General features: G+C 37.8%; 1 protein-coding gene across 1 annotated transcript in view; it reads left to right on the top strand.

The window, feature by feature from the left end:
- Window positions 1-15,578, top strand: part of BRWD1 (bromodomain and WD repeat domain containing 1) — a 142,346-nt gene that overhangs the window by 62,721 nt on the left and 64,047 nt on the right. The window contains exons 19-20 of the mRNA XM_037737689.1: window positions 3,615-3,725; window positions 7,256-7,387. Coding sequence (XP_037593617.1) covers window positions 3,615-3,725; window positions 7,256-7,387 — 243 coding nt within the window. The remainder of the gene's footprint in view (window positions 1-3,614; window positions 3,726-7,255; window positions 7,388-15,578) is intronic.

Below are 15,578 nucleotides of genomic sequence, written 5' to 3'. Positions count from 1 at the left end.
AAAAAAAAAAAAAAAAAAAAAAAAAAAAAAAAAAAAAAAAAAAAAAAAAAAAAAAAAAAAAAAAAAAGAAAGGCAGAGTAGATGCTTGATTATTTTGCTTTATTTCCCCTCAAAATAAAGATTTATTCCTTTGTGTGTGTGGTTTTAATGTATAAATCACATAGCTAGGGTTTAACTTATTTCTGATATTTTTTATTGATGTTTTTTAAATCCTCTTGAGGAGCCTCTTTTCAGGGTTCCCTGTTCTTTCAAAATGACTAGTAGTTTTTCATAGCACACTTCGAGGGGAAGATGTTATAGATCATCTTGTAATTTTTTTTTTCTTTTACCCATTCGCCTAATACACTTAAAATTTTTTGACTTATATCTGAAGTTAGTCTTTTAAGCAGCCCTATTTTCTTTTAGTAAGAAATGATATTTCATTATAATATGGGTGGTAGGGTCTTTGGTGCCGAGTTATAATGTATTGATTTGAGTTATTGGAAACAGCAAATACTTTTTTCAGTGATATCTAAAGTGTTTCAGTATTTTCTCATGTTTGTGTCTCATAATAACTAATATCTTGAAGATAATTTTGTAAATTTATCTTTGTGTTTTTTTATGTTTAACCAGAAGAGTTTCAGTGAATGCTGAGCGGTATTAGATAGTACTTATGTATTGTTCTGTGAATTTGGGAAGGTTTTCTAGGTATACTAGAAAATTGTGAAAAGCCAAATCTGGAATTGTGATGAGAAATACAGAAAATCTTTATGCATATAGTATGCTATAATTAAATTTTAAATTGGTGTCTAAGTCTTATGGTCATCAGACCCCAAAGTGTCATTTTGGGATACTTTTCATTATCAAAACCAAGGGAAGTAAACAGGTATCAGGGGAGAAAGACCTCAAAAATTAGTTTCTTGAACACACAGGCATTTATTTTCTTATCTAAAGGAAGACTAGAAATAATCTAAGGCTAGAATAGTGGTCCCACAGTTATTCCGGAACGTAGGCTCCTGTGTTTCTCATCTCCATCATGGAGCTTAGGTTCTAGTCTTTTTTTTTTTTTGGGGGGTGGTGAGGGGGGGACCAGTGTTTCGCTCTTGTCACCCAGGCTGGAGTACAATGGTGCGGTCTCAGCTTACTGCAACCTCTGCCTCCCGGGCTCAAGTGATTCTCCTGCCTCAGCCTCCTGAGTAGCTGTGATTACAGGAATGTGCATCACACCCAGCTAATTTTATATTTTTGGTAGAGATGGGGTTTCACCCTGTTGGCCAGGTTGGTATCGAACTCCTGACCTCAGGTGGTGCACCTGCCTCGGCCTTCCAAAGTGCTGGGATTATAGGTGTGAGCCACTGCATCCAGCCTTGGCTTCTAGTCTTAAAGCCACTGCATAGTCCGAGATTGCTGCTGAAGCTGTAGCCATTACATACCTGTATTTGTGATGTAGGTTGAGATTAGAAGAAGGATGTTCAGATGTCAAAAAGAGCATTTCTAGTCAAGAGAACTTTCTTCAAGTAGCCGTGTAGCATTTCTGCTTATAACTTACTGACCAGAATGTTGTCATTTGACCATACTAAGCTAAGGAGGAGAGTAGGTAACACAGTGTCTATTCAGAGCAGCAAAGAGCCTGGATAAAAATTGTGATTGTGTTTCTAAGGAAGAAAAGGAGGAATGGGTTTTGTGAGCCAGCTAGCTTTCTGCCATGATTTTCACACAAAAGAAACATAGCCCTTTCTAGCATTGTATTCTAGAATAAAGCTCATGTGAGATTTTTATAAAGACGATACTTGATTGAGATGTGGCGATGAGTGCCCATGGAAACAAGTCCAGTAGTGGAAACAATTCCAGTAGTGGAAACAAGGGTGAATTTTGCATAACTGTGTGCTAGGATATCATTTGATAAGGATCAAGAGTAGTATTTAAAATTTGTTTTCTGACTATAAAAGTTTGTGTCCATTGTGAAAAATTTAGGTAATAGATAAAAACATAAAGGTAGTTGATGGCTGTGCAGAGCTATAAGCATATAATGTTGCTTACCAGTAGAGGTAATTTTTTTTTTTTTTTTTTTTTTTTGAGACAGAGTTTCGCTCTTGTTACCCAGGCTGGAGTGTGGTGGCGCGATCTCGGCTCACCGCAACCTCCGCCTCCTGGGTTCAGGCAATTCTCCTGCCTCAGCCTCCTGAGTAGCTGGGATTACAGACACGCACCACCATGCCCAGCTAATGTTTTGTAGTTTTTAGTAGAGACGGGGTTTCACCGTGTTGACCAGGATGGTCTCGATCTCTTGACCTCGTGATCCACCCGCCTCGGCCTCCCAAAGTGCTGGGATTACAGGCGTGAGCCACCGCGCCTGGCTAAGTAATTCTTTTTGTACCTAGGATTCAGGCACATAGTTTGTCTTGATCCAATAATGGTAGAAACTGGATTCATTATAAATTTTTTTTTTTCAAGATGGAATTTTTGCTCTTGTTGCCCAGGCTGGAGTGCAATGGTGCAGCCTCAGCTCACTGCAACCTCCGCCTCCTGTTCAAGTGATTCTCCTACTTCAGCCTCCTGAGTAGCTGGGACTACAGGCGCCCGTCACCATGCCCTGCTAATTTTTTGTATTTTCAATAGAGATGAGGTTTCACTATGTTGGCCAGGCTGGTCGAGAACTCCTGACCTCAGGTGATCCGCCCGCCTTGGCCTCCAAAGTGCTTGGATTACAGGCATGAGCCACCACTCCTGGCCGGAAACATACAGATATTAGGTGGGACTTGCATTGGGCTGCAAGTTGAAAATCTTGTTACATAGTTCCCTAAACATATAAAGTGGTGAAGCTGACAACTTGTGAAAGTTTGAGTCTACTTTAGAAATCCCCATTGGATAAAATAATGTGTCACTGTAATCTTGAGTGCGGGCTCTCAGGCATACTTAGAGAAAAATGCAATTTTCTTAAAAATCAGTTTTTGTCCTTAAAATATTTACACTCAGTCGAGTGTCCAGTTATACCTTGGAGCATGGTCAAGATGTCAGTATTAAAACTTTTTCCATTGAGATGTTAAATGAAACAAAAACATAAAAGCCATGTGTTTTTAATAATGTCCCTTTTGGAGTAAAGGAAGTCTTTTCCAGAGAAACAGAATGATTTTTAGTACCTTCTTCATGGTGGCAGGTCCTTTGCTTTGAAATTGGTCACAATAACAATCTTCTTCTTGTATCACATGAATGAAATATAGGTGGTAAAAAAAACCGGTAACATTGCTATTCTTGTTTCTATAAATTATCAAACGTGGTTTGAATAAAAGTGGAGAAGGCAGACTCTTTGCTTATTTTTTCTTTAGAGAAAGGAATTGCAAACTAGAAAATCATGAGGACATTTTAAAAAGCTATTATGGGATATCCTGTTTGAATTGGTTCGAATAGGACCAATCAGAAAACAAATGAATGAATATTTTTGCATCACATATGAAAAATAGGTTCTTCTAATTGCCTCTGAGATTTTATTTATATTCATATAAATTTTTAACAAGCTTTGTCTTAGAGATTTTGTGTATTAATTTTAAAAGTATATAAATTTATTCATAGAATCAAACCGGTTTTTATTGTTTATATCCTTTAGTTATCCAACAGTTCAGTAGTTAATATAACTGGGTATTTACATTTGTAGGAAGCTGGAAGACTTCCGATTAGAGAAAGGTGAAGAGGAAAGAAATCTTTATATCATAGGAAGAAAAAGAAAGACTCTCCAGCTCTCACATAAGGTAAGGTAAATTTTGTTTTCTTAGCAAATTAGAAATCAAACTGATAACTCGAGATGGAAGTTAAAAAAAAAGAAATCAAACTGAAATTTTGAGCATTCTTTTTGATTTATAAAACTATCAGTAACTTTCATCTGAACTGGAGTACTTATTAAGGTTTTCTGTTTGGGATTTAAAATAGTAGACTTAAGTTTATATAGCAGTTAGAAAGGAGTAGTTTGAAAACTTTTGAAAAATTGCCTAGTGCCTAACAGTGATACTGAGTTCTTAATTTTAGTTAATACATTATTTGATTCTGAATTTTCATTTGGTTCTTTTTTTTGGTTTTTATTTTTCTACTAAAGTTCTCATTTTTTTAATTACTTGGAAATGAACCATAGCTATTTTAAAAACTGAGGTCGGATAATTTCATTTTTTCCATGTTATGTTTCCCCGTGGACCATTTTCTATTGCCTGTTGATTTTTGTCCTTTTTAATAATATTTTTGTTTCTTTTTTGATTGTTAAATATTTGTTAGAAAAGATTTGAAGCGTGGGATGGCTATGTCCCCAGAGAAGATTTACATTTGCTTCTGGCAGCCTGCTAGGACCACTCTCAAGCCTATATTGCCTTATCCAAACAGGAATGGGCTTTAGTTCCGTGGGATTACTGTTCTATCTGTAGTTTACTTACAGGTCTAGGCTGTAGCCCTTTGGGCTAACAGCCAAAGCCTGGGGGATTCCCCTACACTTAGGCTATGAATTGCAATTTTTATTAATCTAACTCATAACTTAGTCTGTGTTTTTTGCTTTCTTGCTAAACCTTTCAGCTTCCTCTTCCAGAATGAAATTCTAGGATTAAAAAAATATATATACATTATGATGTTCATTGTGGGCAAAAATAATAAAAATAAAAATATATACACATATATCTTCTCTTTTTGGTCTTGGTTCTGTAGTTCGTCATAGCCTTTGTAGGCATATTGTGCCTTTAAACAGATTTGTTAAAAAATACGTTTTGCCAGATTTTCGAGTTTTCTTTTTTCTTTTTGAGATGGAGTCTTGCTTTGTTGCCCAGGCTGGAGTGCAGTGGCATGATCTCAGCTTACTACAGCCTCTGCCTCTGGATTCCAGCAGTTCTCCTGCCTCAACCTCCTGGGTAGCTGGGATTACAGGCGTGTGCCATTATGCTTGGCTAATTTTTGTATTTTCAGTAGAGAAGGAGTTTTCTCCATGTTGGCCAGATTGGTCTCTAACTCCTGACCTCAGGTGATCCGCCTGCCTTGGCCTCCCAAAGTCCTGGGATTACAGGTGTGAGCCACTGTGCCTGGCCAGATTTTCTAGCTTTTTTTAGTGAAAGTTTGGTCCATTTCCGTGTTAACCTATTATCACTCATGAAACTCATTAATACAAGTTTTTGTCGAAATCAGTACTGACAAGGAAAATTCAGTTCATTTTGAGATCAGCCAGTGATAATGTTGAAATTCTAAAACTGACCAATGCTCATTAGACAGATGGCTACTCATGTGAAAATTGGTTTGTCCATCATTTAAGGAACATGCGCTCATTGGGTAATCTCATCTGCCTTTGGTGGTTTGGGAATTGCATGCCTTTAAAAAAAAAACAAAAACATAATTATTTGGCTAGTTTTGAAAGATTATTCTGTTTTGATGAGAATATGTTTAAAAAATTCAAAACTGAAAAGTACAGACAAATTATCTAAAAATTTAAAACCTGAAAATACTTATGGTTAGTATTTGAACATTAAAAAAACACTTTTAGCTTCAGGGATATATGTGCAAGTTTGTTATATAGGTAAATTGTGAGTCATGGGCTTAGTGTACAGATTACTTTGTTACCCAGATAATAAGCATTATACTTGATATGTAGTTTCCTGGTCCTTACCCCTTTCACCCTCTACCCTCAGGTAGGTTCTGATGTCTGTTGTTCCCTTCTTTTTGTCCATGTGTACTCAATGCTTGGGTCTCACTTGTGAGTGAGAATAAGTGGTATTTGGTTTTCTATTCTGGTGTTAGTTCGCTTGAGATAATGGCCTCCAGCTCTACCCATGTTGCGGCAAGGGACATTATCTCATTCTTTTTTTGGCTGGGTAGTATTCCACATTTTCTTTATCCAGTCTACCATTGATGAGCATTTAGGCTGATTCCATGTCGTATGCTATTGTGAATAGTGCTGCAGTGACCATAGGTGTGTATATGTTGTTATGGTAGAATGAGTTATATTTTTTTGGTTATATACCCAGTAATGGGATTGTTTGGTCGAATGGTAATTCTTTTTTAAATTATTTGAGAGACTGTCAAACTGCTTTCCGCAGTGGTTGAATTAATTTACAGTCCTACTAGCAGTGTATAACCTTTCTTTTTTCTCCGCAACTTTGCTGGCATCTGCTATTTTGGGATGTCTCCCCCCACCCTTTTTTTTTTGGAGATAGGGTCTCATTCTTGTCCAGGCTAGTGTGCAGTGGTGCAGTCATGGCTCACTCACTGCAGCCTCGACCTCCTGGGCTCGAGTGATCCTCCCTAGTAGCTGGAACTACAGGTTTGTATCACCATGCCCAGCTAATTTTTTGTTTTTTTGTTTGATCTTCTTTTTATTTTTGTTGTTTTTGTAGAGGCAGGGTTGCTCCATGTTGCCTGGGTTGGTCTCAAACTCCTGGGCTCAAGCAATATGCCTGGCTTCTCCTCCCAAAGTGCTAGGATTATAGGTGTGAGCTACGACACCTGGCCTTGGCTTTTTAATAATAGCCATTCCGACTAGAGTGAGACGGTATCTCATTGTGGTTTTGATTTGCATTTCTCTGATGAGTAGTATGTTGAGCATTTTTTTCTCTATACCTATGTGTATAGATATTCAGACATTCCTTGAGAGGTTGGTTACTACATCATAATAAATGAATATATATTTTTTATTTGAGATTTTTTTTTTTTTTTTTTTTGAGACAGAGTTTCACTCATGTTACCCAGGCTGGTGTGCAATGGCGCGATCTCGGCTCACCGCAACCTCCGCCTCCTGGGTTCAGGCAATTCTCCTGCCTCAGCCTTCTGAGTAGCTGGGATTACAGGCATGCGCCACCATGCCCAGCTAATTTTTGTATTTTTAGTAGAGACAGGGTTTCACCATTTTGACCAGGATGGTCTCGATCTCTTGACCTCGTGATCCACCCGCCTCGGCCTTCCGAAGTGCTGGGATTACAGGCTTGAGCCACCGTGCCCGGCTTATTTGAGATTTATACCTTTAAGGTGACATCCTATTCAGGTTATTGTTATTTTCCTTCATTTGTGGTAAACCAGTTGACTTACAACATAGTTTGAAAAATGCCCGTCTAATGTGCATTTTCTCATGTTTTCTAAGGACTTTAAAAGTAAAATTACTAAGCTTGAGTTAAAACTGTATGGCAAAAATATTACTTCTTTTTAAGCCTTTATTTTTTCATTTTGCCTTAAATCCTTTTGGAAACTTGATAGAATGCCCATTTTGTTAATACTGTCCGTATTTAGGTGTTGATTTTCATTTGCATGTTTCTCTCTGTTTCAGTCAGATTCAGTGGTTTTGGCATCACAGTTTAGACAAAGGACATGTAGGCGTAAATATCCAAATTATGGTAGAAGAAATCTTAGCTGGCGCCAGTTATCTTCTGGAAATGAGTCTTCAAGCTCCGTAAGACATGTGAGTAGTAAAACTTTAAAATGTTTTAAGATAATCTTATATGAATTTGTCTTAATTCTTTACTTTGAATGAATATACCCCAACTTTATATGAAAATACAGCATTCTCCAGAGGTTAGTATAAAATTTCACATTTTGAATGTTAACAAAAACATTTAATGACTAATTTAGTCACACACTGTATACTTGTGCAATCCAGTGGTTTTACATATTGAGCATCCCAACTCAAATGTGAAATGCACCAAAATCTGAAACTTTCTGAGTACAAACGTGATGCTCTAGTGTGCATCAGATTTCAGATTTTGGATTTTTGGATTTGGTATGCTCAGCCTGGAAGTACAAATGCAAATTTCCCGAAATATGAAAAAATATGAAATCTGAAACAATTCTAATCCCAAGTGTTTGGGGTAAGGGGTATATAACCTGTAGTATATTGACAATTGGGCCATCTTCACCCCTATTAAAGTTTAAAACATTTCGTCATCCCTAAAAGAAATGCTATTCCCATTTGCAGTCACTTGCCATTCCTTCCCTCTCCTCTAGCCTCTCACTATCACTAATATTCTTTCTTTTTCTGCATGTGCCTGTTCTGGACATTTTATATGAATGGGCTCTTTTTTTTTTTTTTTTTTTTTTTTTTTTTTTTTTTTTTTTTTTTTTTTTTTTAATGTGGAGTCTCCCTCTGTCTCCAGGCTGGAGTGCAGCTCATTGCAACCTCTGCTTCACAGGTTCAAGCGATTCTCCTGCCTCAGCCTCTGGAGTCGCTGGGACTATGGGCACGTGCCACGATGCCCAGCTAATTCTTGTATTTTTAGTAGAGATGGGTTTCACCATGTTGGCCAGGATGGTCTCGATCTCTTGACCTCATGATGGTCTTGTGATCCGGCCTCCCAAAGTGCTGGGATTACAGGTGTGAGTCACTGTACCTGGCCGGATGGGCTCTTAAAATACGATTTTGTGACTGGCTTGTTTGACATTGCATAATGTTTTCAAGGCCGATGGTGTGTAGCATATATCAATACTTAATTCTTTTTTATTTTTTATTGCCTGGTAATACTTCATGGAATGTACTATATTTTGTTTATCCATTTATCAGTTGATGGACATTTGTATTGTTTCCACTTTTTGACTGTCGTGAATAGTGCTGCTTATCAACATTAATCACAGGTTTTTGTTTAGACATATGTTTTCATTTCTTTTGGGTCACGCTAGGAGATGATATGCTGGGTATTTTGGCAACTTGTATGTTTAACTTTTTGAGGACCCACCAGACTTCTTTAGACTGGCTCTACCATTTTATATTCCCACCAGCAATATGAGATTTCAGTTTCTCTACATTCTCACCAATGATTATTATCTTTCCATTTTATTTAAGCTATCTTAATGGGTGTGAAGTAGTATCTCTTGGTTTCAGTTTGCATTTCCCTAATGACCGGTAATGTTGAACATGTTTTCATGTGCTTATTTAACATTTGTATATATCTTTGGAGAAATGCTTATTCAGATCTTTGCTTATTTTTCACTTTTTTTTTTGGTCTTTTTATTGCTGTAAGAATTCTTTATTCTGGATACAGTTCATTATTAGATATATGACTTGTAGAAATTTTCTCTCATTCTGTGGGTTGTCTTTTCTCTTCTTTGGTGATGTCTTTTGAAGGATAAAAGTTTTAAATATTGATGAAATTTATTTTATTTTTTCCTTAGTAGCTTGCTCTTTTGCTGTTGTGTCTAAGTCTTTGTTTAATACCTTTGATTGATTTTTAAGAATTATATGTAAGCTGTTGGTCTTCATTTTGATTTGAGGGAGAAACCAAGTTTTTTCATAAAGAGTATTTAATAGGCCAGGTGCAGTGGCTTACGCCTGTAATTCTAGCACTTTGAGGCCGAGATGGACAGATCGCCTGAGGTCAGGAGTTTGAGACTAGCCTGGCCAACACGGTGAAACACCATCTCTACTAAAATACAAAAATTAGCCAGGCATAGTACTGAGTGCCAGTGATCCCAGCTACTTGGGAGGCCAAGGCAGGAGAATCACTTGAACCTGGAAGGCGGCGGTTGCAATGAGCTAAGATTGTGCCACTGCATTCCAGCCTGGGTGACAGAGCAAGACTGTGTCTCAAAAAAAAGGAGTATTTAATATTATGGCATTAGCATTTCCTGATTTAGTAATGTTTTGAGGAATGAGGTGTTATGTATGACTGAAAAGTTCATTTAATTGCCTTATGATGCAGTAGGTTAGTAGTCAAGCATGGGGTTTGACTTTAAATCCAAAATCTTTTACTTTGCCACGTTGCTTAGCTTTTCTGCACCTCTGCCTATGTAATATGTACCTCAGAGGTATGAGAATTAATTAATAATGTAAAGTGTTTAAAATAGTGCCTAATAATGTTAGCTATGATTATGATTAAAACCATCAATGTAAACTATTTTTATTTTTTTGAGATGAGGTCTTGCTCTGTTGCCTAGGCTGTAGTGCATGGTACAGTCAGGGCTCACTGTAGCCTCAAACTCCTGGGCTCCAGCTATCCACCTGCTTCAGCCTCCCAAGTAGCTGAAATTAACAGGAACAAGCCAGCCTGCCTGGCTAAACTATTATGTAATCAAAATGTTTTAGCATTCGTTTTTTTTTGAGGTGGGGTCCTGGCTCTGTTGCCCAGGATATAAATATAAATAGGAAGTAGTTCTTTTATTATCTGTCATTTTTATGCTGGCTGACCTTTTTCTTTTTTCTTTTTCTGCATATATATATTTATTCCGAAGGTTCTGTGTGTAACTTCCATTGTATGATTTAAGCAATTGGATAGTCAGGTTATATCATGGTTTGGAATAAAGGGTTATAGACTTTGCCTTTGGGAGGAAGGTTTAGTACCCTACTGTGGAAATAACTATTTTACTATGCAGCTCTTTTCCATCCTCTCCCCCTCAAGTACCTTGAATTTGCCTAACATAGTAGACATTGAATAGCTTCCCTTGGGAAAACGGTTATACATAAGGTCATTCTAGAAAGGCTAGGGTGGTATGTAGTGGCATTATCATTATTGATGTGGAAATACATGAGTTATTATCAAGGATATACAAAATCAAAGAATCAGTACGTAGGAAGTGCCATAAAAAGGGCTAAACATTAATGCATTTTAATGCCTGGAGGGCACTGTTCTAAATGTTTTACACGTTATCTAATTTCATCATTTCAACAAGTAGGAATTAAGGCACTCCTATAATCTCTTTTAAAAATGAGGAAACTGAGGTATAGATACGGGGCTTCAGTAACTTTCCCACGTTTATATAAAAAGTTAGCAGCGTGATTTCAGAGCAGAAACTCTGCCTTCTGGAAGCATCAATTAATTTGAGGATTTGGGGAAATTAAACTTAAAAAAAATTATTGAGTGCTTCCTATTTGCAAGGCGTAAATTTTTTATTTTAATATAATTTCAAACGTAAAATTCTAAGAATAATAAAAAATTCCTTTGTGTTCACCACTCTGAATATTAGCACTCTCCTGTGTGTATGAATATGTTTTAATCCTTTTGACAGTGAGTTGTACATATGCCTCTTGATATCAAGTGATACAATTATCAAAATCAGGCTGGGTGCAGTGGCTCATGCCTGTAATTCTCAGCACTTTGGGAGATGAACATGGGAGGATTGCCTGGGCCCAGGAGTTCAAGACCAGTCTGGGCAATATAGGGGACTACCTCCTCTGCAAAAAAAAATAAGAACAAAAAGATTAGTTGGGGGTGGTGACACACCTGTAGTTCCAGCTTTTCTGGAGGCTGAGGCGGGATGATTGCTTGAGCCTGGGAGGGCGAGTCTGCAGTGAGCCATGGTGGTGCCACTATACTCTAGCCTGGGTGACAGAGCAAGACACTGTCTCAAAAAAAAAAAAAAAAAAAAAGAGACAATAAACAACAACGTAATGTTATGATCAGGTCTGCAGATCTTACTCCGATTTTTACCAGTGAGTGGTCCTGATAATTTTCATAGCAAAAGAAAATCTTAGGTCATGTGTTACATTTTGTTGTGTCTGTTTAGTAACCTGAAATCTAGTCTCGTTTCTCAATTTTTGTTTTAATGTCGATGTTTTTTGACGATCCGTCACTGGTAGTTTTGATGAGTAGGGTAATGCATTTTTGGCAGTAATACTACAGAAAATACACTGTTCTTCTCAGTGCATCACATCAGAAAGCAGATGATTTGTTTTGTCCCACTACTGGTGATATGTGCTTTGATCATTTCCTAAGGTGGTGGTGTTTGCAGGTTTCTCTATGGTAAAATTGCAGTCTTGATTGTTGGATTTACTCCTTGATTCGTGGGCTGAAGAATGGATGTGGTGTTAGCAGTCATGAAAACATTAATCTCCTTTGACTCCCCATCAGAGCTCTTTGGTAACTAGGTATCTTGTCCATGAGCAGTAATATTTAGAAAGGAGTCTTTGTTTTTTTCCTGCTCAGTAGGTCTCAACAGTGGGCTGACAATATCCAGTAAACCATGCTGTAAATAATGCTGTAAATAGATGTGCCATCATCTAGGCTTTGTTGTTCCATTTCTTACACATAGGCAGAGCATACTTAACATAGTTTTTAAGGGACCTGTGATTTTTGAAAAGGTAAAAAGGAGCACTGGCTTCAATTGAAAGTCACCAGTTGCATAACCCTGCTCATCAAAATTACCTGCCTCCCAGGTTCAAGCGATTCTTTTACCTCAGCCTCGCGAGTAGCTGGGATTACAGGCGTGAGCCACCAACGTGCCTGGCTAATTTTTGTATTTTTAGTAGAGATGGGGTTTCACCATCTTGGCTAGGCTGGTTTTGAACTCCTGACCTCGTGATCCACTCACCTTGGCCTCCCACAGTGCTGGGATCATAGGCGTGAGCCTCCGTGCCCTGCCTCATCTGCATTTAAAATCTGTTATTGTAGCCACCTTCATTGATTATCTTGCTGCTTCACCTTATACTTTTATGTTATGGACATGCTTTCTTAAACCTCATGAACCAATCACTGCAAGTTTCCATCTTTTCTTCTGCAGGTTTGTCACCTCTCAGCCTTGATAGAATTAAAGAGAGTTAGGGCCTTGTTCTGGGCTAAGCTTTGGCTTAAGTGTTATTGCTGGTTTGACCCTCTATCCAGGCCATCAAAATTTTCTCCATATCAGCCATATGGCTATTTTGCTTTCTTAACAATTTGTATGTTGACTGGAATAGCACTTAAAATTTCTTGGAAGAACTTTTCCTTTGCATTCACAACTTGGCTATTTGGTGCAAGAGGCCTAGGTTTTATCCTGTGTTGACTTTTAACATGCCATTCTTACTAAGCTTGATCATTTCTACATTTTGATTTAAAGTAAGAGATGTGTGACTCTTTCATTTTTGAACACTTAGAAGCTATTTATGGTTATTAATAGGTCTAGTTGCAGTATTACTGTATCTCAGGGAATAGACTGGAGCAATCAGAACACACATGATAGTCATTAAGTGTGCTATCTTACATGTATATGGTTCCTGTTGCCCCCAAAACAGTTGGAATAGTAACATCAAAGGTCATTAATCACAAATCACAGTAACAGATACAGTAATAATGAAAAAGTTTGAAATATAATAATTACTAAAATATGACATAGAGACAGGAGTGAGCACATGCTGTTTAAAAATGGCACCCATAAACTTGCTGGATTCAGGGTTGTCACAAAACTTCAATTTGTAAAAAACTGTAACTGTGAAGCACAATAAAGTAAAGCACGATAAAACAAAGTACGCCTGTATATGTCTGCTGTATGCAGACACATGTATTTCTTTCTCTCTGTATCTCTGTCATTGTTAAGCACTACTTCACATTATCCCAATTTTAATGGTATCCCTTTGTACTTCCCTTCTGTAGAGAGAAACCTGACTCCTGTTATTTTGTTTTTTTTAATTTTTTTTCCTTTGGAGATGGAATCTCACCCTGTCACCCAGGCTGGAGTGTAGTGGTGCAATCTCGGCTCACTGCATCCCCTGCCTCCCAGATTCAAGTGATTCTCCTACCTCAGCCCCCTGAGTAGCTGGGATTACAGGTGTGCGTCACCACACCCAACTAATCTTTTGTATTTTTGGTAGAGACGGGGTTTCACCATGTTGGTCATGCTGGTCTCGAACTTCTGACCTCAGGTGATCTGCACACCTCAGCCTCTCAAAGTGCTGGTGTTACAGGTGTGAGCCACCACGCCTGGCCTTGTTATTTATGGTAAACTTGTTTAATTTTATATATACAGAAAGTGGTTTAAGATTTACTAGGCTGGGTGGCTCAAGGCTGGGTGCAGTGGCTCATGCCAGTAATCCCAGCACTTTGGGAGGCCAGGGTGGGTGGGTCACTTGAGGTCAGGAATTTGAGACCAGCCTGGCCAACGTGTTGAAACCCTGTCTCTACTGGAAAAGACAAAAATTAGCTGGGCATGGTAGTGGGTCCCTGTAATCTAGCTACTTGGGAGGCTGACGCAGGAGGATTGCTTGAACCTGTGAGGTGGAGGTTACGGTGAGCTGAGACAGTGCCACTGGTCTCCAGCCTGGGTAACAGAGTGAAACTCTGTGTCAAAAGAAAAAAAAAAAAACAAAAAACGATTTACTTACCCTATGGTAAAAACCCTAGTATTTAGTTATTTACTTACAGTTCTTTTTTTGTCATTAACCAAATTGTGTTTAATACAAATAGTCGAAAAGTTGACATTTATCCTTATACAAAATACGGCATACTACAAATAGTCCCACACTTGACATTTTTCACTTAAAATATCTTGGAGATCACTCCACATGAGTTGATTACTTTCCTCATTTGTTTTATGAGTTATGTGGTAACCCTGTTGCATAATTGAAACTGTTTAGTTATTCTCCTGGTTATGGGCAGTTAGGTTGCTTCCAATGATTACATTATAAATAATGCTATGGTAAATAACATTTTATATGTGTATTTTTATACTGTTGCAGGTGGGGTGTGTGTGTGTGTGCGTGTGTGTGTGTGTGTGTGTGTGTGTGTGTGTGTGTGTGTATATATATATATATATATATATATATATATATATGTATATTCATTCCTCCCCCACCCCCCGCTTTAGGGACAGGGTTTTACCCTATGGCCCAGACTGGAATGCAGTGGTGCAATCATAGCTCACTGCAACTTAGAACTCCTAGGCTCAAGTGATTTCTCAGCCTCTGACTCTTGAGTAGCTAGAACTACAGGCATGTGACACCATACCTGGTTAAATTTTTTTTTTTTGGAGATGGAGTCTTGCTCTGTCAACTGGGCTAGAGTGCAGTAGTGTGATCTTGGCTCACTGCATCCTCCCCCACTGGGTTCAAGTGATTAAAAATTAAAAAAAATTTTTTTGTGGTGATGAGGTCTTGCCATGTTGCCTAGGCTGGTCTCATACTCCTGGCCTCAAGTGACTCTCCTGCCCCAGCCTCCCAAAGCACTGGGGTTATAGGCATGAGCCATTGTGCTGGCCGGGGCTACATTTCTTGAAATGGAATTGCTGGGTCAAAAGACAAATATTGTTTTATAAGATATTGATGAGTTTTCCTTCTAAAAGAGAATTCTAACTTGCATTCTTACCTGTGGTGTATGAGAGTTTCCTGACCCCTTTGCCAACAGACTGTGTTTACTTTCTGAGTACTTACTAATGTTTATAAATCTGAATGTTGAGAGTTAGTATCTTATTGTAATTTTATTTTTAATTTTTTTGCTATTTAAAAAATGTGTCAAAGGTGAACAAAATTGGACAGATATTTAAAAAATTTCATTCAGTTCTCATTCAGGATATAAGGATACATTTTAAATGAGTAATAACTATTTTAGTAGGTAAAGGAGTCCAGCGTGAACTGAGCTCAACTTTTAGTTACACAGAGGATGTTTTATAGAGAGAATGAGGAAGTTGATGAGGGTAGTCACCAGGGACCAAGTAGTGTCTGGGAAGTGAAAAAAGAGTGTAAATACAGTTAGACCACCTGTCTGCTAGCTGCCACTTTTTAATGTTAGAATTTTATCCGCTCATGGAGACTGGGAGACAGAGGCCTTATCCCAAATATTGACTGGAACAAACAGTAAATTCTTTAGACAGCATTGAGGTTTCTTTTTTTTTTTTTTTTTTTTAGGTTTGTTTTTTTTTTTGTTTTTTTTTTTTTTTTTTTGTTTTTTTTTTGAGACAGAGTTTCGCTCTTGTTACCC

The sequence above is a fragment of the Cebus imitator genome, unplaced genomic scaffold, assembly GCF_001604975.1.
Source record: "Cebus imitator isolate Cc_AM_T3 unplaced genomic scaffold, Cebus_imitator-1.0 Scaffold41, whole genome shotgun sequence".
NCBI classification, from domain to species: domain Eukaryota; kingdom Metazoa; phylum Chordata; class Mammalia; order Primates; family Cebidae; genus Cebus; species Cebus imitator.
Note: the sequence above shows the minus strand (reverse complement) of the source record. Positions and strands in the feature narration are given on the sequence as shown.